Source organism: Gymnodraco acuticeps, unplaced genomic scaffold (assembly GCF_902827175.1).
Source record: "Gymnodraco acuticeps unplaced genomic scaffold, fGymAcu1.1, whole genome shotgun sequence".
NCBI lineage: Eukaryota > Metazoa > Chordata > Actinopteri > Perciformes > Bathydraconidae > Gymnodraco > Gymnodraco acuticeps.
The window spans coordinates 480,356-504,631 of record NW_022990772.1 but is presented as its reverse complement, the minus strand read 5'-3'; the positions used below and the strand labels follow the sequence as shown (position 1 = coordinate 504,631).

At 41.1% G+C, this 24,276-nt stretch overlaps 1 protein-coding gene across 8 annotated transcripts; it reads right to left on the bottom strand.

Annotated features, from left to right (window-relative positions):
* Positions 1 to 748: 748 nt before the first annotated feature.
* On the bottom strand, positions 749 to 18,356 carry ogt.1 (O-linked N-acetylglucosamine (GlcNAc) transferase, tandem duplicate 1). Of its 8 annotated transcripts, none has more exons than XM_034232562.1 (23): positions 18,191 to 18,345; positions 17,991 to 18,071; positions 15,541 to 15,721; positions 14,521 to 14,764; positions 14,147 to 14,215; positions 10,909 to 11,025; positions 10,731 to 10,810; positions 10,188 to 10,383; positions 9,928 to 10,068; positions 9,744 to 9,844; positions 9,481 to 9,634; positions 8,931 to 9,032; positions 8,635 to 8,832; positions 8,173 to 8,331; positions 6,969 to 7,058; positions 6,729 to 6,854; positions 6,468 to 6,638; positions 6,242 to 6,358; positions 5,923 to 6,093; positions 2,938 to 3,090; positions 2,586 to 2,838; positions 2,047 to 2,170; positions 749 to 1,961 (listed from the first exon to the last, which is right to left on the bottom strand). In XM_034232562.1, exons 2-23 carry the CDS (start codon positions 18,025 to 18,027, stop codon positions 1,781 to 1,783), a joined length of 3,165 nt encoding a protein of 1,054 aa, XP_034088453.1. In that variant the 5' UTR covers positions 18,028 to 18,071; positions 18,191 to 18,345; the 3' UTR covers positions 749 to 1,780. The 8 variants fall into 8 exon arrangements, with proteins under 8 accessions (XP_034088453.1, XP_034088456.1, XP_034088451.1 ...); XM_034232565.1 differs by having other exon boundaries at positions 15,541 to 15,691; XM_034232560.1 differs by having other exon boundaries at positions 17,991 to 18,356.
* Positions 18,357 to 24,276: the final 5,920 nt, after the last annotated feature.

Genomic DNA, 24,276 nt, shown 5'->3' with positions numbered 1-24,276 from the left:
ACATTCTGTTTTAAAACATTACATGTCATTTGTTAGACGCTTTTATCCAAAGCGATTTACATACATTCAGTACTGTGGACAATCCCCACAGGAGCAATTTGGGGTGAAGTGTCTTGCCCAGGGACACAACATGCTGACTGCAGAGGGACTCGAACTTGCTACCCCGATTCGAAGTTCAGCACACTACTCACTGAGCCACAGCCTCCCAACCCATCATCAATCGCTTATCATATGAAAAGGATTTGTTTTATTTATTATTATTTCAAATACGAGGTACTTGTCCCACATATGGTCACGGTTTATACACTTGCAGTACTTCCATTTAATTCTAAGGTATATCTTGAAACAGAAATTCCAGAAACTCCTAAAATATTTGTAGTGTTTATTGTAATCAGTAAACTCAATAAACTATTAGGTACTTCAACGTGTAATGAACAATACACAACACAAGGAGCTCTGAATATTTAAAAACTGAGCACAATTTGAACACTAGTTCAAACTCATATCTTTGGTAAGTAAAATATATCAAATAATGCTCCGTCTGTAGCCTTTTCTATTTCCCCAACATGGTTAAACATTTCCAAAAATTCCTTGAAGAACACTTGTTTAGGAACAGGTTTAATAACCAGAGCATATTAGACAACATTTCTTTAAATATACCAAAGAAAAGGGCAAAATGTTAATGAATTTGTAATTTAAGAATGCTGCCACTTGTGACACAGTGATCATATATTCAAGGAAAGGGTTATTTACTTGTCATTGTTTATTCCAATAAATACAACCAAGTGAGTACAACAGACAGTACAGAGTTTTGCCATCTCTTTATTTTTCGTATTATATTTAGAACCTCGCGGCATCATTGACAGCATACAGTAACGGACAATACAAAAACCCCTTAGAAAATACTTACCTATGCCGTTCCTGGTTTGAGTTAAAAAAAAAAAAATCAATTTGTGAACAACTCTGACATCTAAACTGACATTTAGGGCCTTTCCAATGAGCTGAAGCGCCTTTGACCATCTGTGTTCAATCTTCTTAAACATATTGTGACATCAAACAGCACAGCCACTGAACATATTCTTTGACAAAATGAATAAAAGTTGGCATTTTGTGTGTGTGTGGGGGGGGGGTAAAGTGTCTGTCAAGACAATATTCCTTAAAAACTAGCACATATATTCAATGCAGTAATTTAATAACAGCTTTATACAAACTGAAGAGCAGTTGCAATCTAAGTTTTACGATTGCATGTTAAAGTCAGAGTTACAATTTCCATGGGGCAACATTATCCTTTTAAAAACACAACAATCTTAATCCATTTATAAATAGATCAACAAGTAATGACGGCTGGGCATTCTCTCCACAAGCTGCAGTTAGTCCTGTACTCACACCGACAGAACACAAATCCACTGATCCAAGGACTGGAGGGGTAGCAGGGCATTCACAATCCTCATGCTCATCAAATATACTGTGTTTTAGGACAAGAGTCTCAGAAGAGGTGCCTAAAAGTCTCAGGCTGCATCTGGCTCAGGAAATGCAGATGTGTGATGTAACAACGGATGTGATGGGGAAAACATTTGTACATCTTTGGGCTCCTTTACAAAGAAGAGTCCCATTAAAAGTGAATGAAAGCGCTGGAGACAATCATTGAGGGAGAGGGCAGGAGTGGACACTGACCATTCCAAACAAGGGTGCAGACAATGGTTTTTTAAAAAAAACAAAAAAACATGGAGGCCTGGACATGGTATGGGTACAAGGAAAAATAAATCGGCATGCTTCCAGTTTAGGCATTTTCACTGGTCTCTACTGAATGGATTTTGACCAGGGGTTCTGGCTTTTTGCCATTGCTATGGTGCTCCCACATCTGAAGATAAAGCTTCTCCAGGTCCATTGTGTACTGCTTGGTGTTGAAAAGAGGGCTGCAGATTCGCTGCTTCCAGACACGAGCTCTGACCATCTTCAGGCTGAAAGAGGAAACGATTACTTGTCAGTTTTCAGATTATTAAAAACAATGTTTTTTTTAAAAGAACAGATTGAACTGCTACTTACTATTCCATGTCAGAGCCGAGTTTCACTGCTATGTCCTCATACTCCTGGCGACTGTGGGCTATGAGCTCAGGGCAGCCCAGGCAGCTGAGCTGTGAGGCAGCCACACGGGAGGCAAGGGTCTCACCTACACAAAGAAGGTTTACCATTTAAAATCAGCCTGCACTTAAAATGTGTTTTCCAATAAGCAGTTATTCGACTATATGAAATGTCCACGATTCCTCTGCAAGTTGTTGCTGTCAAAGCTATAAAATGTCAGAAAATGGCAAAAAACATTGATACGTTTTTCATAAAGGCCAAGATGATTTACATAGTTTTTTGGGAAAATATTCACATTTAATAAGCTGGAATCAAGTGTTTTTTTTTCTTAAAAAAGGACTTTTAAAATACAGGGCGATCAATGTAATAGCTGGCAAATATCAAAAAATCTTTGCAGGACTACTAGTTAAATATACAAAAAAAATTGTTCATATTCAATACATATTCAATTAACAGCCAATGGTTGCAGTCGTTTGAGGCCAATGGTGCCCTCTAGTCCTCACCTGGCATGGTGACCATGGGTGTTCCAGCCCAGAGAACGTCCATGCCTGTGGTGTGACCGTTGCACAGAGGAGTGTCCAGGCACACATCAGCCAGCTGGCCCCTTCTCACATGTTCCTCTTTGGGGGCCACAGGAGAGAAGATGATGCGAGAGGAAGGCAGACCCATGTTCTGGGCGTACTGCTGGATGTTGGGCTCGCCGACAGCAGGGAAGCGAAGAAGCCACAGCACACTGTTGCTCACACGCTTCAGGATCTGCAGGGAGTGAGGAGTTTAAAAGCAGATCTTAAACACTTCAAGAGCTTTAAAGGAACACTTTAAAGCAGTTGCTATAACCAAGTATATCCAACTTACGTTAGCCCACATCTGGAGAGTAGGGGGATCGATCTTGTAGAGCTGGTTGAAGTTGCAGTAGACGATGGAGTCCTCTGGGAGACCATACTGTGAGCGGGTTGTCACAACGATTGTGCGCGGCACCTCCTCCCCAGTGGCAGCTTTGTTGTTGATCTACAAAAGGGGAACAAAACGGTATTTTAGAGCATTGAGGAGCTTAAATGCTTTTATTGCAAATAATTGTCAAGTGTGCCACTTGGTAATAGGCCTACTGATGACAATATGCTGTTTGGAAAGCCAATACAGTATCGTTCATTTCACAATGCCACCATTTCCCTCACCAACTGTTCTGTACTTCCATAAAGACATCATACCTTTAACCTGTTAATCCCTGAGCCTGTTTTTCAGGCCTCAGGCTTAGTGTGAATTTCGTCAGCTATTTTTTTTATTTAGTTTTAGTCTTAGTCCTGTGTTAAATTTCCTTTTTAGTTTTAGTCATATTTAGTCACCTTCATCCTGTTTTTATTTAGTCAAGTTTTAGTCGACTAAAAGTCTGAGCATTTTAGTCTACTTTTTGTCAATGAAAAAATGAGTCTTTTTTAGTCATCAGATTATATAGAACATTTCAGTCAAACTGGTCTAGCCAAAACCAATAATTTGTCATTTTAGTCAAACGTATTTCACAATAAGATTATATCTTGTCCTTATTTGATGAAAAACACAGGTTGAATGATTAAGAAGCTTTGCAGAGAGTATCTGGTCAGGTTTGTGGTGTGTTTACCTGTGTTTACCTGTGTTATGGCCACATTGCTTCCCTTCTGATGAAACAATGCATTTGCTTTTTTTCTCCGCCTCATTGTAGCGAAAAAGGGCCCAAATATCACATTGTTTCTTTCTCCCAAGCAGTGCTGGCGTTAGACTTTTTCGTTGTCAGTCATTTTGACGGACAGGATTGTAAAATTTCCGTCATAATCCATTATTACCCGTCGAGTGCACAATTTATCACTCACTCGCGCTGACGGGGGGGTATTCGGTTAACGCGAGTGCGACCACTGCTCCCAAGCCCTGTTGTTGCCATTTTATTTTCTGTTAAATAAGGTTAGTTAGACCATGAGTTAGACCCGAGTCTTCCTGACAGTTCATATTTTGCCACTGCCCGGTGTAATTCAAATCTACCGCCGCGCGCACCACAGACACACAGCTGCTGCCCAGCCGCAGCGCCGGAAATGGAACTGCTGGGAGAAAAACTGACTATCAGAGATGTAACGTTATCTTTGATAATATTTCGTCAACGAAAGTAAAGAGAGATTTTGGCATAGTTTTTATTTAGTGAACTACATTTTCGTCTCGTCACTTTTCGTCAACGATATTGCATGATGATTTCGTTACAGTTATTGTTTACTGCCGTCGGTGCCGTCTCGTCATCGTCTCGTTTTCGTCATGGAAAAAAAGGTTGTTGACGAACATATTTCGTCATAGTTTTAGTCAACGAAATGATCACTACTCAGGCTCGAAAATGACATTCCCAGAACAATTGACTATATTTTCACTTCTAAAAAGGGGTAAATTAATAATCTTTTTTCTCAAAGCAATGATAAATCTGTGAGTTGGATGTAGAGAAGTCAGAATCAATATAGATGTTTTTATTTTAAAGTAAATTCAGATTGAACACAGTAAAAAAATGTAAATTAGTGTCCGTCCAAAAATAATTACTTAGTGAAAACCACCCTTGAATGATGGGACGGTAGACTAAAAGCTTTAGAAATCCAAACTATAACATATAATAAGTACCCTGTATCAAGATTGATGCAAAACAAGTGAAGTTTGACCTTTTTAGAGAGGTTTAGAAGAGAAAAAAAAACACTTCTGGGGTCATTTGGGTGCATTTTCCATATCTCTGGCCCCCCTCGTTCGATTTTGATGATTGAAAGCTCTTTTTAACCGTTAGAGCCAATAGAATCGAGGGGAAGTTCCTTAAATCCATCTAAACATTACCCATTGGTAAATGAGTGATGCGTAGCCAGAATGCCCAAAACCGTGAGCTGTCATACACTGTCGTAGCAGCCAATATGAAATATCCGTTATTGACATAAATATGAAGATGGATTATCAGTAATCATTTCAAAGTGAAAGACACATTGGACTAACCATTGGATTAACCTTCAGCAGCGTTTTTATGGTTTTAATGCCATTGAACACAACTTTTGATCAGAATAACAGCTAAGGTGAGACGATCTCCCGTGAATGCTCCGTAAAGCTACGTCTGTTTTTGCTTCCCCTGTCGCGAGTTCTGATCGCTCAGTGATGATACTAATACCTGTCAAATCTGTGGAATATCAGCTTTAATCGGATATCTTGTATGTGCAGTTACGATAAGTAATAAAGGTACTTTTACCTTGAGTTCTGTGCTAAATGCTTCAGCATTTTTTCGCTCAGGGCTCATTTAGACGCTTCTTGTGAGACTTGTGTTTTGTTTCGGCAAATATGGTTCGTATTGTCAGTTAGCTGAGTTTCTTCCCGTTAAATGGGTATGACACATTAATAGGTTTTTAAATATTAAGTAGCCTTGAGACCAGAGGTCGCGTTAACCGAATATTTTGGGATTTTTTTTAACGATGACGGACAAATCTGAAAGCAGTCCGTCATTTTGACAGATTAGAACAAACTCGGAACAGCGCCAAAGTTTCCCCGCAGCGAGGCTCCGGTGTTATGCCGTGTTATGCATGCCCTCCAAAAAGGAAATCATACTGTTTCCAAACCTAACTGTGCCGTACAAATCATTGAAATGTCTGTTTTGGCTTTACGCTGTGCACGCTCCCGCGAGGTGCATGCATAACACGGCGCATGTGAACAGTGTCAGAGACTACAACCTCAGCTGTTGAAAAGATCTGGAAAGCAGGACGCTTAATTAAGTGGCTGCTCTTGCATTGCTTTAGTTTTTTTATTGTTTTAAAACAATGCTATACCCCTCAAGATTTACATTAACACCGATGCGTTTTGACATACCTGTGTGGTGGCCAGGCCGTTGCTGACAGTGAATCCATTGATTGTGACCTGGATCTGGCCTTGGTTGATCATATTGATGATAGCTTCAGCTGCTGTGTTCATGGGGATGACGGGCATGGACAGCTGTCCATTTATCTCCCCAGCAGGTTCCTGGTTGTTGTCACACTTCATCTGGAGAACATCAACAGAACAGTTTCAACTGAAATCCTTGATGGCAAATCATTAAATAATGACATTTTTCACCACAAGGTTAATATTGGCATGTTTTTTTTTAACACAGGAAAACAACTTGGTTTTTCAGTTAATTCTCTTCACTCACCTTTATCACCTTCACATCTGGCAGACTGTCCAAGTAGGCCTTCAGATCAATACCATTGAGAACAATGCGGTTGTCAAAGATGTGGCCGTTAGATTTAAAATCAATCACAGCCTTTTTCTGTGAGTAGAAAAAATAAAACCGATGTTAAAAGCACCCTGATTATATTTTATAGTGTTTGACACATTGATCACTGAAGTAAGAAGCAGAAAAGTGAAGATGGACAAACCTTGAGGTGAGGGAACATGTTGGCGTGGTCTCCGATGAAGAAGGTATGTGGCATGTAGGCCAGTTTCTCAGAGTACTGCTCAGCCACCTCCAAGGGTGACGTCTCCTTGTCAGAGATGATGTAGTCCATGAAGGGTGCCCCACTGGTTCCAGGATAACCCAGCCACATAGTCTTAAGAGATCACAATAAAATGACGATGAAGATGCCGTTTTTTTACCTTCAAATACAACTCCATGTCATCAGAAATCATATTATGCTCACCTGAATAGGGGCAGGGCGGAGGGCAAACAGCTCATTTCGGGCTCCCTTGGTGTATCCGTTCATGTTGACCAGAATGTGGACTCCATCCTGGTGAATTCGATCAGCTGCCTTGCCATTGCAAGGAATCTGCAGGAAAGAGGTAACAGTTTCAGGGAAATTGGTTTGACTTTGTCATCACAAAAGAAAAGAAATAATCGCATAGTTCAAGTTAAAAGAGGCCTCTATAGATTATAGAATTACCTGTGAGAGGTCTGTGAAATGATGAGCCTCTGCTACCACTTTCACACGGAAGTTGGTGCTGTCATCGGGGCTGAGCCCATAGCAGAACACCTTGAGGGGAAATTAAAAAAGAAAGTTAACATCAACATAAAAAACTACAACCCTGGTAACCCCTCTTGGTAAGTCTGTACATTGAAAATAAACCAATAGAGAATAGTAGGGATGCTCCGATCGATCGATATTCACTCTCTGACGATCGATCGGTGCTCTCCATAAAGGCCGATCGGGAGAGCCGATCATATGACGTAAAATACATGACACTTTTCTCTGTGTGCGGCAAAACAAGCTCGCCAAAATGGCTTCACCAGTCTGGCAGTATTTTAAGGTGTCCGAAAATGACAATAAAATAGCGGTATGCAACGTGTGTGAAGCAGAAATCCTGCAGCTCCGCCCGCTGTGACGGACCGATGAGCGGAGCAGCACACACACTCAAGAGTTAGACCTAACACACTTAACTATTTGATCTACCTCTGGAACAAGCTAAACTAGTTATAAATATATTTATTCTTCACTGTCGGGTCACTCATTACTGGATCAGTGAGCTGCATGAGACGATACTGACAGGCTGTCAGGAGAGAGAGAGAGGGGGAGAGAGGAAAAGAGAGCGCTTCCGCTCATGTCTCCTGTGTTATTATCCAAAGTTAATGTAAACTTGAATAATGTACTTCCTTTGAATGTAATAATTATGTTGGTTGTTGTTTGTGGAAGCTCCAGTGAATGAGCCCCATTAACTGAGTTTTAAACATCACTTTAAATGGAAGATCCCCATAGGCCCCGCCCACTCGATCGGATCGGCCGATACTGATTCCGGCGATCGGTCCCAAAATTGGCGATCGGAATATCCCTAGAGAATATATAGCCAACTCTTGTACTATAAATCATAGATATTGCACTATTTTTGTCCAGTTGGTTATTCAAAGTAGGAAACATTTCTTTTGACAACTGGCTAATTTGCAGTTGGAGAACAAGATAAATTGAAATGTATATTATTGCAATCCTCAGCATATCTCAAAATGTTAAAAACTGTAATAATATTGTACAGTTTCTAAAGTATCTTGATGATATTGTATTGTGGGGCCTCTGGTGATTGTTAAGACATTACATTTGGAATATGCAATTTAATGGTCAGGTTTGTAATTTCTTGAAATAAACAAGGTTCACCAACCTCAAATTTATCAGGGTTGTGCATGCCAGGGATGGACTGCATCAGATGGGAAGTGGGGTGGTTGCCAAAGTCAGAGCTGACGTATCCCACACGCAGACGGCCGCCGCTGGTCTTCAGATCCTTCGGATGCTCGAAAGCAGGTTTGTGCAGAGCGTTGATCTGTGGAATTAGCAATAGTGTAAGAATACACCCTCAGCAGGATAGCCAATTCTAGTTTGACTGAGCTGCACCGAATGTAGCAATGGTGGACTTAAGCTGAACCACATATTCATCCAAAATCGAACCAACTCAATAACCCCAGCCCGGCAAGCCACCTATTCACTAACACCTTTCACGTATTTTTCTACAAATACATCCAGTAACTTGCCCATCCATCCCTTACCTTCCCCATATCCCTGCAGACAGCCACTGCCATCACCAGCCACCCATCCCGCCCCCCAAAAGGAATTAAAGTTTACTTGCTTTGATCAGTGCGTGTACCTTGTCCAGGCAAAGGTTTCCGTGGCGTTCAGCGATGGCCTTGCGGAAGCCGTGAGAGAGTGGGTACAGCATGCTGTGGTGGGGGTGCACTGACGGCAAGCGGTTCTTATCCAGCTGGTCGGCCACGATGCTAACGAGCTTCTTCATACGCTCGTCGTAGTCCGTCCAGTCACACACAATCTGGGAGTGACAGGAGGAAGAGAAGTTAGAACATGAGCTTCTAATTTAACGTTGGCTTGCGTTTTATATATTTGAAGAAGCTGTTGGCATATACCAACCTGCAGGCAATGTGCCAAGTTGCAGTATGCATCAGGGAAGTCCGGCTTCAGTTTCAACGCTGTGCGGTAAGATGAAATGGCCTCTGGGATGTTTCCAGAATCCTAGTCAGGAGAAATAAATAAATAAATATAAGATCAAAATGTACAAAGTTACAAAACCAAAAACGGCAATCCATTATACCACATACACGGCACATACAGTATATTCATGTATATCAATTGAATGTTGTATGAAGACAGTAATAATGATTTCTCCCTTCCCTAACAAGAGACTCATTCTCATCCATTTAAAACAGGATATCATAAATAAAGTACAATCGTGCATATATAAATGAAACAAGCATTGAACCATTCATTTGTACACTGTTTTAGACTAATTCCAACTGTTGGAACAGAAAAGTACAAACAAAAACATTAGCATTATTGAGAGAAAACAATTGAAATTACATTGCTGATGGATATTTTGGGTCAACCGGGTAAAGCCCTAAAGCGAATTCTAAACAATCAATCATCATAAATGAAAACGGTAAGGAGTTAAAGCCATTCCTACCTTGTGAATAGAGGCCAAGTTACTGTGAGCATCAGCGAAGGCCGGGTTGATCTGGATGGCCCGGGTGTAGCATTGCAGCGCTCCCTGGACATCCTGCATCTCCTTTAGTGTATTGCCCATGTTTGAGTAGGCATCAGCAAATGTGGGGCTGATCCTAAAACCAAACAAATAATTGCATTCAACACTTGTATAAACAACTCCATCATGTCTAATGTTGATTTAGGACCATTTACTTTTGAAAAGACAATTATAGATGTACAAACCTGATGGCCTCCTTGTAGTGCATGAGGGCCTCCTGGAGTTTGCCTTGCTGCTGCAGGACACTGGCAAGGTTAGAGTGAGCTGCAGCGAACTCTGGGAACACCTGATGAAAAAGCAAAAAGGTTTACCAAAAGGCAAGAGGTCTTGTTGAACCTTTCACACCAGAGGAGTTAACTGTTAACTTACCTCTAGTGCTTTTCTATAGAGCTGAACTGCATCCTCAATGTTGCCCTGCTCACGCTTGATATTGGCCAAGTTGTTAAGAGAGTCTGCATGGGTTGGACACAAACGCAAGGCTGTGTTGTAGCACTCTTCTGCTTCAGACACCTGGAAACACATTGGCATTGTAAAAAGTTAAACACATTTCACTTTCATTTTATTACAACCTTTCGAAATCTCAACATTTCAGATTGTGTTGACAGTGGAAACACAAAGCGCTCTCTTACATTGCCTTTCTCCTTCAGGGCATTTGCCAAATTGCAGTAGGCATCGGGGAAGTGGGGCTGAAGTTCAATAGCACGACGGTAAGTGTCAATAGCCAGGTCAATGAGGCCTTGCTCGTAGTAGACACAGGCCAGGTTACCATGCACTACTGCATGGTTGGGGCTGAGACTCAGGGCTCTTAGGTAACCAGCCACAGCTCTGGAAACACAATATGCAGATACAAGTTAAGCTAAAGATCTCTTTTGCTGGAATTAGAAATACCAAAATTAGAAGTTATGTCTTTTAATAACTTCTTGTAAAACTTCTTACAAAGTTGAATTGTTTATAGGTGTTCACACATTTAAACAACGTTGGAATTATTGGATTGTTAAATGTATTGCTGTATAAAACAACAACATGATGGCAGCTCTGCCTCAAGTACTGTTTGCTAAACATAGGATCACGGACAAAGAGGTAAGAGAGCTGACATAGTTCGTCAATGATTTTAAGTTCCACACAGGGTATCATACCATCTACTATGTTAAGATTTTTATTTTTAGACTCACCTGTCAAAGATGCGGGCTTCCTTCAAAACATTTCCTAAATTGATGTATGCATCAAGGAAATTTGGGTCCAGAGTCACTGCCTAAAATAAAAAGCAATCTTAGAAACATGGGACAACACAGAAATATACAAAGACAGAAGGTAGGATTGAATACTGATACAAAATGTTATGATATTGACCTTTTCAAAATGATGTATGGCCAGCCATATCTCTCCTTGGGCATTGAACACACAGCCCAGGTTGCTCCAAGCCACTGCAAAGTTGGGCTGAGTCTCAATAGCTTTCAGGTAACATGCCTTCATTGGAATAATAATGAAAAAACCATAGGACAGGAGGAGAAGAGGTAGAAGGGAAGAGGTATAGAGCGTAGAGGGGAGGACAAGGGATTGTAAAATAAAAACGAATAGAAGATTGAGAATAAAAGTAAGAAAAAACAAAAAGGGCAGAGAAAGCAAAATTAGTGACCATTCTCCATCATGGCAAAAAGTGAGTCTGCAGCATGGGCTCGCTTGCGCTGAAATCTGCCGCGCTAAGCTGCATTGCTTTTTCCTACGCTGCGCGGATCCAACCAACACCCACACGTATGCCCGCATACTTCAGTTATGGCCACATACTAAGCAGATGTAGTAGCCCCCCCACATCCTTTTGCTGTCCCCCTAATACAATCAAGGCTGATTAGTTATAACCCATAGCGATAAATATCAAAATGATCTGCATAAATGTTGCATATTTCATGTGGGCATGATATCTTACAACCTGGGATGCTGGACAGTTCGTGCGAGTGATGGTTCCTGTAATGCGAGCGCAACAAACGCGAGCGCGTGGTGTGTGTCTATTGCCACCGCCACCACAATGCACCATATAAAGCCGTTTGCGTGACATTGCATGGTCATTTCGCTGCCGCACTAGCTGATGACCAGCTACAGACCAACAACCCCTTGCAGAACACCTGACCAGACTGGCACACGCACTCAGCACCCATAGAGCATCTCAGAATGAAAGGGGGGGGGGGGTCAACCAGTGGCTGAAGCAGGGGAGCAATTTGAAGTCATTTTTGATTGAATTAGTAAAAACGTTTTGTTTTTTTTAAGCCAGAAATGTCTGAGATTTAGGGGCATTCGGGAGCGAGGCTGGTTTGGAGTGGGGAGAGGTCCGCAACCAACAGGCCAAAGGGAGTAGGGGGGTTTTGGGTCGCAGGCTGGCGCTTTCCGCCGTTTTGTGGCTTGGAGGATATCGCTGCGCGGCCCCTGCGCTACTGCAGACTCACAGCGCACTATCTGCATCATCAGAACGCTGCAACTCCAAATAAAGAAGGAAAAAACAAAACAAAATAGGAAAAATAAACAACATGTAAGAGTTAGAGGGTTCTTACTTGTTTCACGATTATTGCTTCCACAGCCTAGTTTCTTTTTAAGTAATACAGAGCTGGGTAATTAGTATAGCATATTGTAAGAAATGCTTACTGTAATTTGTTTTGCTACATCTTTCTTTTGCTCTTCAAAGGAAGCCACAAGACAGAGGAGCATGAAGTGAGGTGGTTTTTTTCTTTTGTTGTCAGTTACAAACCCGTTACCATATTTTTGGACTTTGTCAGAGTGGTGGCCGCAGCTGGCTGGAAGAAGAGGAGGACTGAGGCTGCCCTAGTGTTCCTTTCCGCCAGGCACCTACGCAGGAATAGTGTCACCCACCTGAAACCTTCTAAATAACAATATCAGTTGTGGAAAAACCAAAAGAGACAAAATCAGAAAACAGGATCGTTAGTAAGAGTCTTTAAACAATACATTTTTTTTTTTGTATATGGAAACAAAACAGGTTATTTGAAATCACAACAAACCTAAAACAGCCTATACTTTGTTTTCATTCATGCAATGACTGTTTCATTTCAAAGAAAGAAAAAAAAATGCCTGGGGTAACGGGGAGGGAAGAAAGGCTTTTATATGTCCAGTTTATCAGTACAATTTAGGTCAGGTCAGATTTCCAGCTGTCCATCAATTTGGCTTTCACATTAAACTACAGGAGGGCAGTTACTGGCTTGATCTTGCCCAAATGAACTGATCCCATTTATTTGGGAATAATATAACATATTTGAAGCAAAAGGGAAGAAGTATTAATCATCGTCTCTCCTTTTTTTTGCATTTTCATGAAATATTTGCAAATCTTTGTCCTGGCCTGCTTTCCTGAATCCTGGCCAATGGGGGAAAAGGTCTGTAGTGTAATTATTGGAATCTAGAAGCCTCCAAAGCTCTGAAATAAAGAAGTCATCGCTGTTGCTGCGCGTTCCTGTCTTTCTAAACCAGCATCTGACGCAGGTGGTGGAGTGCAGATATTGAGCTGTCTGCCTGACAACACTTAAACCATTTTAAGGCACTTGAGATTTGAGCCCCGCACAATTCAACAGCAGTGGATATCAGAAGAGATAGCCAGATGAGTACAATTGTCATTATTTTCATAGTCAAAAGGAGAATTAATGCATGTGTGCTTGAGCACTGACTGGGCATGGCTAAACGGTCAGGAAGGCAACTCTCAGCGCGCACACTCCACCAATCCTTAGCAAGCGCGCGGGGGGGTGGAGCGACAGAGCAGGGGAGCTTGTAACTCCCTTATGCTCCTCCCCACTCCTTAACCCCCCTCTAGCACGAAATAAGATGGCCTGTAACCACTGAGACAACTCCATATCCCCACCCACCCTGGGAGCCCTTTTATACAAGCAGAAGTCTTATATATGACAGAGGGGAAGTGTAACACTGGGGGGAAAAACCCACACTGCCAGTAACTTTACTGACAGCAAACTGAGAAAAAGCTTGACATTGGAGTGTAGTGGTTAGGGTGGAACCATCTTATCTTTTGCATTGCATTGATAAACTAGCTTCTCATCAGTTCATATATTCTTCAAAGACCGAGCCAGCATTTTCCCTCCAAAATCTATATGAAAATGCATGGGCTGAGGTTAAAAAAAATGACAAAATAGATCAAATTATTCATACTTTAGAAATGCCAGCCTTTCTTCCTGAAAGGGGAGGGGCTGACCTCTGGTAAAAGGTCGGGGTAAAGTATAAGACATCAGGACTAAGAGTGATATAGGGTAGGGACAAAAGTGATAATATAATATAAAAAAAGTAGATGAAGCTGCCTAAAAAGTCATCAACAGAAAATGTGTGTAAAAACGGTTGCCTCCTACAGGTCTTTCCTAACTGTCCAATACCTTTAGAGGTTTTAGTAAGTTAGGTTTGAGAAGCTTACTGCCAATGCTACCATGTCCTGTCCTTCACTAGACAGAGGGTGAAGAGGAAGGACTGGATTTGGCTTTAAAAAAGTGAACTGGAATAATATCTATGGCCATATTAAAAAAGGGACCTTTAAAAATAAATAAAAATACAAACGACACTTATGTACAAATGCCAACGCGCTGTAACATACCTTTGCCTCTTCCAAACGCCCAAGGGCTTTAAGCAAGTTGCCCAAGTCACTGCGCACACAATAAAGGTCCTGAAAAAAGAAGAAAACATTCAAATCTTCTGCTACAAAAACGGCAGATACATGTTTTGCCAAAAAAAGAGCAACTTAGCACGCCGTGAAAATCTTGTCTTTCCTCAAGTGGTTTAACTTTTCACTTTGCTGCAGTATAATACAGATGTGCTCCAGGACTTTGTGACAACTCTATTGTGAATTGACATTACGAGCCACACCACACAATGTTAAGCAGTGATAGGTGTGGTCAGAAGAGAAACAGACTCTTTTTCAGCAGTGTTAGGTTACCCTTTAATGACTGCATCGAGTGGCCTGTCACTTACAGGGTTGTACTGTAGAGCGGACACATAAGCTTGCACTGCTCCCTCCATGTCCCCTGCGGCCACCAGAGCTGCTGCCAAGTTGATGTATCCATCAATAAAATCTGGTTTCAGTCTGAGAGCATGGCGATAATGCTCTATGGCCTCCTGCAGCTGACCACGCTCCTTGTACACGTTCCCCAGGTTGGAGTAGGCCTCGGCCAACATTGGATTCTGTTTGATGGCCAAGGTGCTGAAATGAGCAGACCTGTAGGGCAAAAATGGATGAAGAACGGTCACATTCCTGAGGGCAGTGGCTGGCAGTGTTGGCCCAATGCCTTGTGCAGAGGCAGCAGCGAGGTGGAAGGAGAAACTTGTTTTCCGGCAAACTATCCGGAAAATAAATTAACAGCATATCAAGAATAATATCCCTAAAATATTGAAAACATTAGTACATGACAGACATTTCCTTAATGTCCATTCATAGAGAATCCTTTATTTGTGTGTGGATTATACTCCAAATAAAGATAAGTGGTGCCTATTGCACTTTGATGCAGTTACATGCGTTAGTAACTAATGTTGCATATAGATTTTATTAAACAATGAAAGACCACTCAACAAACTGTTATCCTTTGGTAAAGTATTCATTTCAGAGTTGTCTGCAGTTGCTTCCGATTCATTTTAGTGCATTTTCACTGTAGTATGTCCACAACATTGAAATCACTTGAGTATACTGCTGGCGTTGTGCGAATTGAAAGGCTAGAAAAGTGATTAAACATTTAAAACCTGTAAATCTCAAGACCCGAAACCTTCACCGTAGCACCTGCAACGTAAGGGTAGGGCCACCACCAAAACAGTGTTAGAATCATGAGGGGAAAGAGTGAGCTTGATACAGAGCAACAGCATTTCCAGAAGGCTGCTCAGTTGTAGCATTTGACTCGCTAGGAGAGCTGTGTGCACTGAAAGTGAGAGAGGAGCCATTATTCTCGGCCACCTTCCCGCCACATGGTCAGTGTGCGTTGAGTCAGCCCCCCCACACCTCACCTGTCGAGTCTTCGGCATTGGAAGTGGATGGAGGACAGGAGCAGCAGCACGCCTGTGTTATCAGGCTCCTGTCTCCAGAGCTGCATGCAGTGGCGCTCGGCTGCCTCAAAGTCCCCTGACTGATACTCCCGGTGCGCCAGCTCAGCCAACCCTTGGAAGGAAAGAATACGTTTTGTCGGTTCTGGAGCACCAACACATCCCAAGGAGGGGGGAAAACAACATGTTAGACATGATGGAGGAAATTAAATAGGACAAATGAAAACTACAAATAAAGAATTTGAAGCTTATGCTGTTAAAGGAAAAATATTGCTATACATTTAGGGGGACTAAAAGGTAGTACAGATAACATGTTTTGCAATCATGACATATTATAGGGAATTTTACATTCCGGTTTCAATTCTTGGAGTCGTTATTATATATATTTTTGTTTTAATAAAGTCAGTTACAGTATAACTGTTTTATTATATATATATATGAAAATATGTAAGATTGTCCTAGAACTGCATAGCTCGCATATTATACAGAAGACAATATGAATGCGTGTCCATTTAAGAAAACATAAATGCATCCACACACACACACACACACACACACACACACACACACACACACACACACACACACACACACACACACACACACACACACCACACACACACACACACACACACACACACACACACACACACACACACACACACACACACACACACACACACACACACACACAAGCACACACACACACACACACACACACACACACACACACACACACACACACACACACACACACACACACACACACACACACACAACACACACACACACACACACACACACACACACACACACACACACACACAGTACTGTGTTTAAATGTGTAAACATTTGAGTTTGTGAATCGCTTCAAACTAGTACACTTATTTCTCTAACCAATTTGTTTTACTGATAAGAAAGAAAGGGCAATTTCCACAAAAGAAATAAGTGAATGAGGTGAAAAAATAAAAATAAACGGGGAAGGGAATGATACACTGACGTAAATACAGAAGATATTAACACCATGGATTTAACATTTCATAAGATTAATCGAAACGTGATTGTACAGCTGTCAAGTCATGTTTCAATTCCATAAGGCCCTAAAATGGCGGAAATCTGGGGTTGTAAATATATATGGACATATTTTGTATTATGTATGCATTCATCTTTCCCATGTATATGGTTTGCATTTTTAAAACGTGTTGTGCTTATCTTCTTCCTTAAATATCTATCAAAAAGCAGTGTGCCATAACAGGTGAAACTGTCAGATGGACCTACAGTGCAGTGCCATTCGAGGTAAATGTTTGCAGGGTGTGGCTTAAACCACATCCTGTATGTTTCTCAGAAGGGTGGAGGAGTCTAATGGGTCAGATATGCCACCTGGTGTACAGTGGATACACACGCCTGCAATCTGAGGCTATAATGGCAGAGCATTAAAGATCGCAGTAACGTTAGATCAGGCTCATCCATCTATTACGTCATAATTACATTACATTGCATTTAGCTGACGCTTTTATCCAAAGCGACTTACAATATTACATCATAATACTTGTATGCAAGAAGGACGGATAGTTTATTTTACATAATGCATTCAGTCATAATGCAACAATCAAGTCAGCGTTTTGTGGTAAAGAACCACAAGCAGATACAAGACACATTGTATTGGTAACCTTTAGGGTTATTATAAGGCAAAAGGAGTCATTAACCTTGGGCATTTGCGCCAAACAGTGATGTCTGCACAGCCAGTAGAACAGCAGGAAGCTGCACGACCCTCATTATAACAGTGGTCATGCCGCTAATGTAGTTTGTACAGATATAACAACCAACGGTGGTTTCGCTAATGTAGTTTGTACAGATATAAAAACCAACGGTGGTTACGTATTAACAATGGTAACCATTTTCATCCAGTCACTCAGTAGGAAACACAATACGACAGCAACTTGCTGTCATGGGGGTTAGCAAACATGCTAAGCTAACTTAGCCACATCGTTGTGCGAAACCGTTTACGACAACGTTATTGTTATATATACCTATGAATCGTTAGCAAAAATGATGCAACGTTTATACACATGACAGTAGTCGTCAAATCGCCACTCGTAACTATGGGAGTTGTCTTTGGTACAAATTGATGCTAGTTAGCTATCGTTGTGCTAGCATACCTTACCAAGTAGCACGACCCTGAAGTAGTTATTTGTCATTAAAGGGCATGAACTGGGCCTTATTTTCATTTGTCATAATGTTCACTAATGTGGCGCAAATGTATGTAATGGTGAAAGTCTATTACATTCCTATATTATTTGTTTTAAATGTTAGCTGCATACGAGCCGCTCGATCGATGGGAGCTAACGTTGTAACTCGAGATATCGTTTTCACAGCTTGCTACATTAACGTGAGCTAACTAAAAATCAACCAACCTGTGCTGTCGGCCACGTTTCCCACTGAGGTCGCCATCTCCTCGGTCTTCGTGTCCTGCACGGTGGTCGTCAACGTGGCTCCTGGTAGATTACAGTTTCAGGTAAAAATGTGCGATGAGCAGTCTTCTTTTGTCGGCTTCGACAAGCTAACACGTTGCCAGGCAAGCTAAGAAGCTAACTTAATCTTTGATATTCCTTACAAGTGTTCAGTCAAGATCCTGCATGGACAGAGTAGTTCAACTTGGTGATAACTAATCTCGCTACAATCCCTAACATATATATTTGTAACGGGCATTAAAGTGATGTTGCTTTATGGCTCAAGCAGGCATCTCTTCACAACAAAGCTGCTATGGAACATAAAATGGCGCTATGGGTGGAACTCGTTTTTGAGACAAAATAGATCCAAACATCGCCATTACTGGGAAATTGGCATCTAAATGTATCTCAACCTTGAATGAATAGAATAATATTTCATAGGATGTGGGCTTAAGGTATTGTTTGTGAACCGTGCGTTATACGTTTGATGGTTGAAAAAAAAAAACGATTACAAATCATATAGCGCGGAAGAATACATTGGTGCAGTGAGAGACAGAGTGCAAGTGATATGAGATGTTCCAGAAAAAGCATCATCATCCTCATCCGCACTTTAAAGATTCATGGGTTGATTTTTCTCCATGATTACGACATATAATCTAAATGTGGTTGACATGCCAAAGCCTTTAGTCTATAGGGTAACAGATCTAAGGAATAATACAGGATAATCATAACTAACTCATTATTTGGTCAAAAATACTCTAAAATGCAGTCTTGTATCCTGCAATAGAACTGCATTAATATTGCTAAATTGAGTTTCCTGTAAAAAGCACAAAACTATGCATTAAAGTAATGGAATTTAGATCGACAACATATTATCCTATGATTTTTACCTTGCATTTGTACCCGAGCAGGCACACATACATGCAGAAATGCAGCTTTGTGGTGGTAGTGAAGTTAATAATTGTGCATTTTTAGGAACAGCTGTGCAAGATTGTACCAAAGGTAAACAAATCAAACACATTTTTGTGTAAATTCCTTGCACAAACATGCAATTTTTAAGAAGCAAAACAGACGAATTCAATAACTAGAATTGAATTCCATAGAAGCTGTCCTGGTAACAAAGTAGTGATAAATGTTGTGCCTTTTGTTTAAAACTGTGCTGCAGTATCCAAGGACAAATACAGTATTTCAATTGTTGTTGTTGTCTAAATTGAATTTAAGAACAGTGATATTTCTTAAAACTGACCTAGGTCAACAATGTTTATGCCAAACTGTTTTGCCACAATATGGTTTGTCTGTTTTTGCCATGAGTGTATGGGAACTTTAGCTTGGGGAAAAAAGGGTAACCAGGATTGGCATACATTTACTTGTGGAAGTACTGTAAGGGAGCTTCTGTTCAGAAGGTATACGCAAGATTCATAATCACCAACAGAGGGCGACCTCTGTAAACCTTTTTCAAAGAAGGATTTATAAAGCCCTACAAAGTGGCTTTGACCATGATTTTGCCCTTTATTTTAGTATTTCGGAAGTTCCCATAATTTAATATTTGTATTTGGCAATACTATTCCCCCGTAATTTGTTATTATAATAGTTTGTGTTCAATTATTACATTCTTGAGTTTGATAATACACATTTTGGCCAATGTCACAGTTTTTTTTGCAATTATTAATATCAAACCTAAATCATTGGCAATGCAGCCCATCATTTCATTCCGCTATTGTGTTTGGCATCTCTTTAATTCATTCATGTTTATAGTCATTAACGTGCCATTCTGCCCTCTGTATGATGAAAAGGGGGCTACTGCTTGCTGCACCCCAGTTTTTCCCATAGTCCCTCTATGGGAATGTAGTTGACATCATCGCCCATGTTAGCTTTGCTCTGTGTGCTTAAAGCATGCATAGGGTGCAGGGTTTGTGTACTCTTCCACAAGTTACTCTCCTTTGCCCTCGCTCTTCACACTACTTAGCGGTCACTTGTGCACAGAATGATGTCATGGGCCCTGTGTGCATGGCAATTGCATCTGACATGCTTTATCTTTGTGCAGGCTACAGTCACTAGGAAGGCGGTCATGGTGAACGCATCTTCTTTGCCTAAAGGATCGGTGACAGCTCTCCACAACAGCCATTGCTTTCACACAATCTATTTTAGGAAGCATTTGAGGGCAAGAGGTCCATTCACTCACAGGTCAATTTAACCGCTATTAAAATCTCAGCATAGCCTGGAGATAATGGGAGTATGTTGGGCCATTCAATTGCCAGGCCAGAATATGCTGCTACCAAATGAGTGGCCCAGAATAATTTCCGCCCATTTATTTTAGAAGATCGAATGCAAGCTGATGACCCACATTGTTTGCAGTGTTTATGGATGCTTCCCGACTGTAGAGTTGAATAGGGTTGCTTTGGGATACAGCGGGAGTTATTTGTTCATTAGTTGCATGTTTGGCTCCATTCAGTGACTCAAACTCAGAGAGCTGTTTATTTCTTACAATGCAGCTCAGAGAAACACATTTCACAGTAATGAGGGAATCATCTCTTGCTCAATCACACATCTGGAACAGGCGTCATGGATCTCAGTACTTATCTGCACTTTCAGAATGACTGACTGATCAATGAGTCCTCTCGAGTTTATGGTGGTGTCATTGGTGCTTTCCAGAGGTCCTATAATCCAGAATTGATGCTTCAGCCCAGCAGAGATGCTAAAAATGAATTAGACACATCAAGTAGAAAATAATGGCAAGACGCTATAGTTCAATTTCTGATTACATGACAAGACCTAATGCACTGATTTCATTCATATCTTAAAAGCTTTAATTGTTAAAAGCAACCCTGCAGCTGCTAGGTTTTCTGCAACTTGCATCAATCAATCAAAGTTTATATAGCCCAATATCACACACTTTACATTTGTCTCAGTGGATTTATTCAGATTATGAAATGACACCCTCTGTCCTTTGACCCTCACATCGGACAAGGAAACACTTCCAAAAGAAACTCCACAGTTATGGGGGGGAAATTGAAGAAACCTTGAGGAAACAACTACAACTTGCATGTTAAGGAACAGCCAGCAGATGGACTGTGTGCTTCCTGAATGTGTTAGCCGTCTTCACACAAATCTCAATGATAGGAGAGAAAAAAAACATATACAGCTGCACTTACACGATGGATAGCAAGTGATACACTGGAGGAAGTTTTAGATTAACTCAATGGCATAAAAGAAGACAAGCATTGTGTCTGCATGAGTGGAACACTTTATTGCTTAGCTAGATGGCCTGCAGCAACACACTCTAAAATCCTCCCCTCTGTAAAACAGACAGAAAAAAGAGACATAACAAAGACATTTCCTCAGGATCATCTTTGCTGCTGACACACTAACAGTGAGACAATGCTGAGTCCCTTTAAGATGTGTAAAGCTTTAAAATCATTGTGATTTAGGTTAATACAGTCCCTTTTTTGTGAAACAGTTAAAAGTGTGCTAAGAGTGACTGCACTTTATGGAAAACAAGCAGGCAAATGTTGTACTTCAAGCTGCCTGCCAGGTTAATCATCAGGTACTAGCAGTTTAATTCATGCTCTTGGCCTTTATTTAACACATTTGTCAGGTGCAGACTGATGTTTTATAGCTACGCATTTTGTGGTTGGAAGTTGTGTCTGAACAACACAACTATGTAGAAAAATGCACTGCCGTAAAATATTTGTTTTTGTTTGAAGCAAATACTAATCTGATCTCCTAGGGATTATTGGTTAAAAGTTATTCGACCCAGGTGGAAAACATACTTATAGGCTGTTTCAAGTTGCTTCCACACCAATCTCTACCAGTGATATATTTGAGTGCAGGTGGGGGAAAAACACAAATGGCACATCATCATTTTTCACCATTATTGAAGCCGCAGAGTAAGGTTGAACCCTGTCTGTTCCTGTGTCCATCAGGGTCAGAGGGCAGGACTGGTGTGGGCAGTAAAGGTGTCAAGGCCTGCCTGGTGTCTCCTCTAAATGTCTTCATTCATCACCTGTCGTCCCTCTGCTACTGCTGCAGGAGGAGAAATCCAGGAGAGAAGTGCATTGTTAGACAAACACAGCACTTGTCTTCTAATGTTTAAATAGGGTAACATTATAATGGCATCATCCAAATGAATAGAGGGGCAGTATTTCAGCTCTACTACTGATCGCATACAATCTTAAAGGTCCCCTATTGTATTATACTGTTTTTCATCAATATATTATAGGTCTCAGATATATACAAAACAGGTCTCTGAAGTGTTTGGCTCGAAATACCAAACAGATCATGCATTGTAGCATCCCATAAACCCCTCTGTTTCAGCCCTGTTTCAAAAGTGCTGATTCTCTGTCTGTTACTTTAGATGAAAATAAGGTGCCACTCCCAACGCCCCTCTGAGAGATATTTGGTTAAAAATAACACTTTAGGCACGTTCACACCGGAGTATTTTTCCCCATACTTTTCCCGTTTAGTTCCGTTAGTGCCTGGAATTTTACGTTCACACCAAAAAGAGAACTTAGTTCCGAGAACTTTTACCCCCATTTGTAGTGCCTGCTAGAGAGGTGGTACTATCCTAGGGAGAAAAAAGTACCAATTTGGATTGTCTGGGCCAATTGCAAACCACGCCCCGTAAAACTCTGAAAGGTTTTGTGAAGCCGCCATTGTATTTGCTGGCATTAGCATTATTAGCATTAGCATTAGCCCCGTGCACCAACGGAGAGAGAATAACTTATGGCAACACAAAAAAAACATGGGAGTGATGGAGTGATGAGGAGGTGTCGGCGTTCTGGCGATTTACTCGGAAGGCTTCAGTAGAAGCTGCTGGAGTCCCAGCATCTTCTACTGAAGCCAGTCCCCAACTCCGGGGACTTCCGGCCGGGGACTTCGGGTGGCAATATACGCCGTGAAGTGGTTTGCGGTCTGCCAGTAAACCCAAAGCAGAAGAAGGTCACATTTTGTTCAGTTGGATAATCTCCACATGTCTACCCTACTTTTATAATTTTCGAATCATAAATCTAATCGATAGATTTATGATCGATAGAGAAATTGCATTGCTTTTTTGTCGAGGGCACCGGAAGAAGCTTACTTCCGGGTTTTAGGACGCGTCACTGTGGCATTCTATTGGCTATTACACAAGCCAAAAAATCGTTATGACATCATAACGTGGCCAAAATCTGATCAGCTCATTTTCAGACAAGTTTTTATATAAATGGGTCAGGAGCTAATCTTTTTTCCTGAAATTTTCAGAATCTCTTTACACAGAGGGGACACATGTTTATGTATAAAATACATGAAAAAGTGGATTTTGCATAATAGGTGACCTTTTAAAGTACAGTCATTAGTTATATAAAAGAAGGCCAATTACTGACTGGGCAAGAATAGGCCAAATTTGGGGCAGCTCCACTTGTTCATCTGACGCGACAGTGACTCACAGGCGCCTCTCCAGGAACAAGCAGTATTACAACACAGGACAGGCCGGGGCTAGCTGCTAAACATGCTCATTTCCGTCTCTTCAACAAAGAAGTCTTCGACCTACTGTCCGGACTTAAACCTCTTGGCATTCTGATGATACATTTGTTAATTGTTTTAATGATTTAAAAAATAATTCTATCCATATCTACTTAAATGTTACACCTTATGATGTCACTGGATGTTGTACACATCACAGTGCATTTGAATATATGTGACTTGCCAAGGGTTTAGGATAAGTCTCCCATGTAAAAAGTCTCCTCAGAAAGAAAACTCCACTGATCCCAGCTTTGCCAGATCTAATTTAGATCCACCTGAGGGGGCATCAAGTGGCGTGCAATCTCAGAGACGGGATGTCTGGAGTGGGGAAGGATTAGAGGAGACTCTCCCTGACTGGCTGAGGTCCTGCACTATCTGAGAGGTTCTCCTGTTTGCCTTCGTTGATGTGAGTTGGGAAGCTGATCGTCATTGTTTTCTACCCTAAAGAGTGTGCCGCTTTAGATCAGACACAGACTAACAGAATTACTCACACTCTTAAATCCCTCGTCTTTCATGTCTTTTATTACTTTAAGTTGTACACTACACACTGTAACCATTTTATCCTGCAGCTATTTTCTTCAGATTTAATTTATTTTACGAGTGTGATCTTTACTTTCACTTGCCTGTTAAAACACTTGAGTCGTTGTTTTATAGTCTTATTAACTCATTCTTTTAGATATTCATTATTTGTTTTATAACCTTTTGTTTTATATTGCTTCTTCTAATCCAAAATGAAGTTGCACCAACCAGG

Coding starts and splice junctions, on each gene's coding strand:
- ogt.1 (XM_034232560.1), bottom strand. CDS start 18,027: ATGGCGACCTCAGTGGGAAACGTGGCCGACAGCACAG. Junction 8,833..8,930: donor ACTTGGCACATTGCCTGCAG/GTTGGTATATGC, acceptor TGTCACTCCCAG/ATTGTGTGTGACTGGACGGA. Junction 2,839..2,937: donor CTCTCCAGATGTGGGCTAAC/GTAAGTTGGATA, acceptor CACTCCCTGCAG/ATCCTGAAGCGTGTGAGCAA.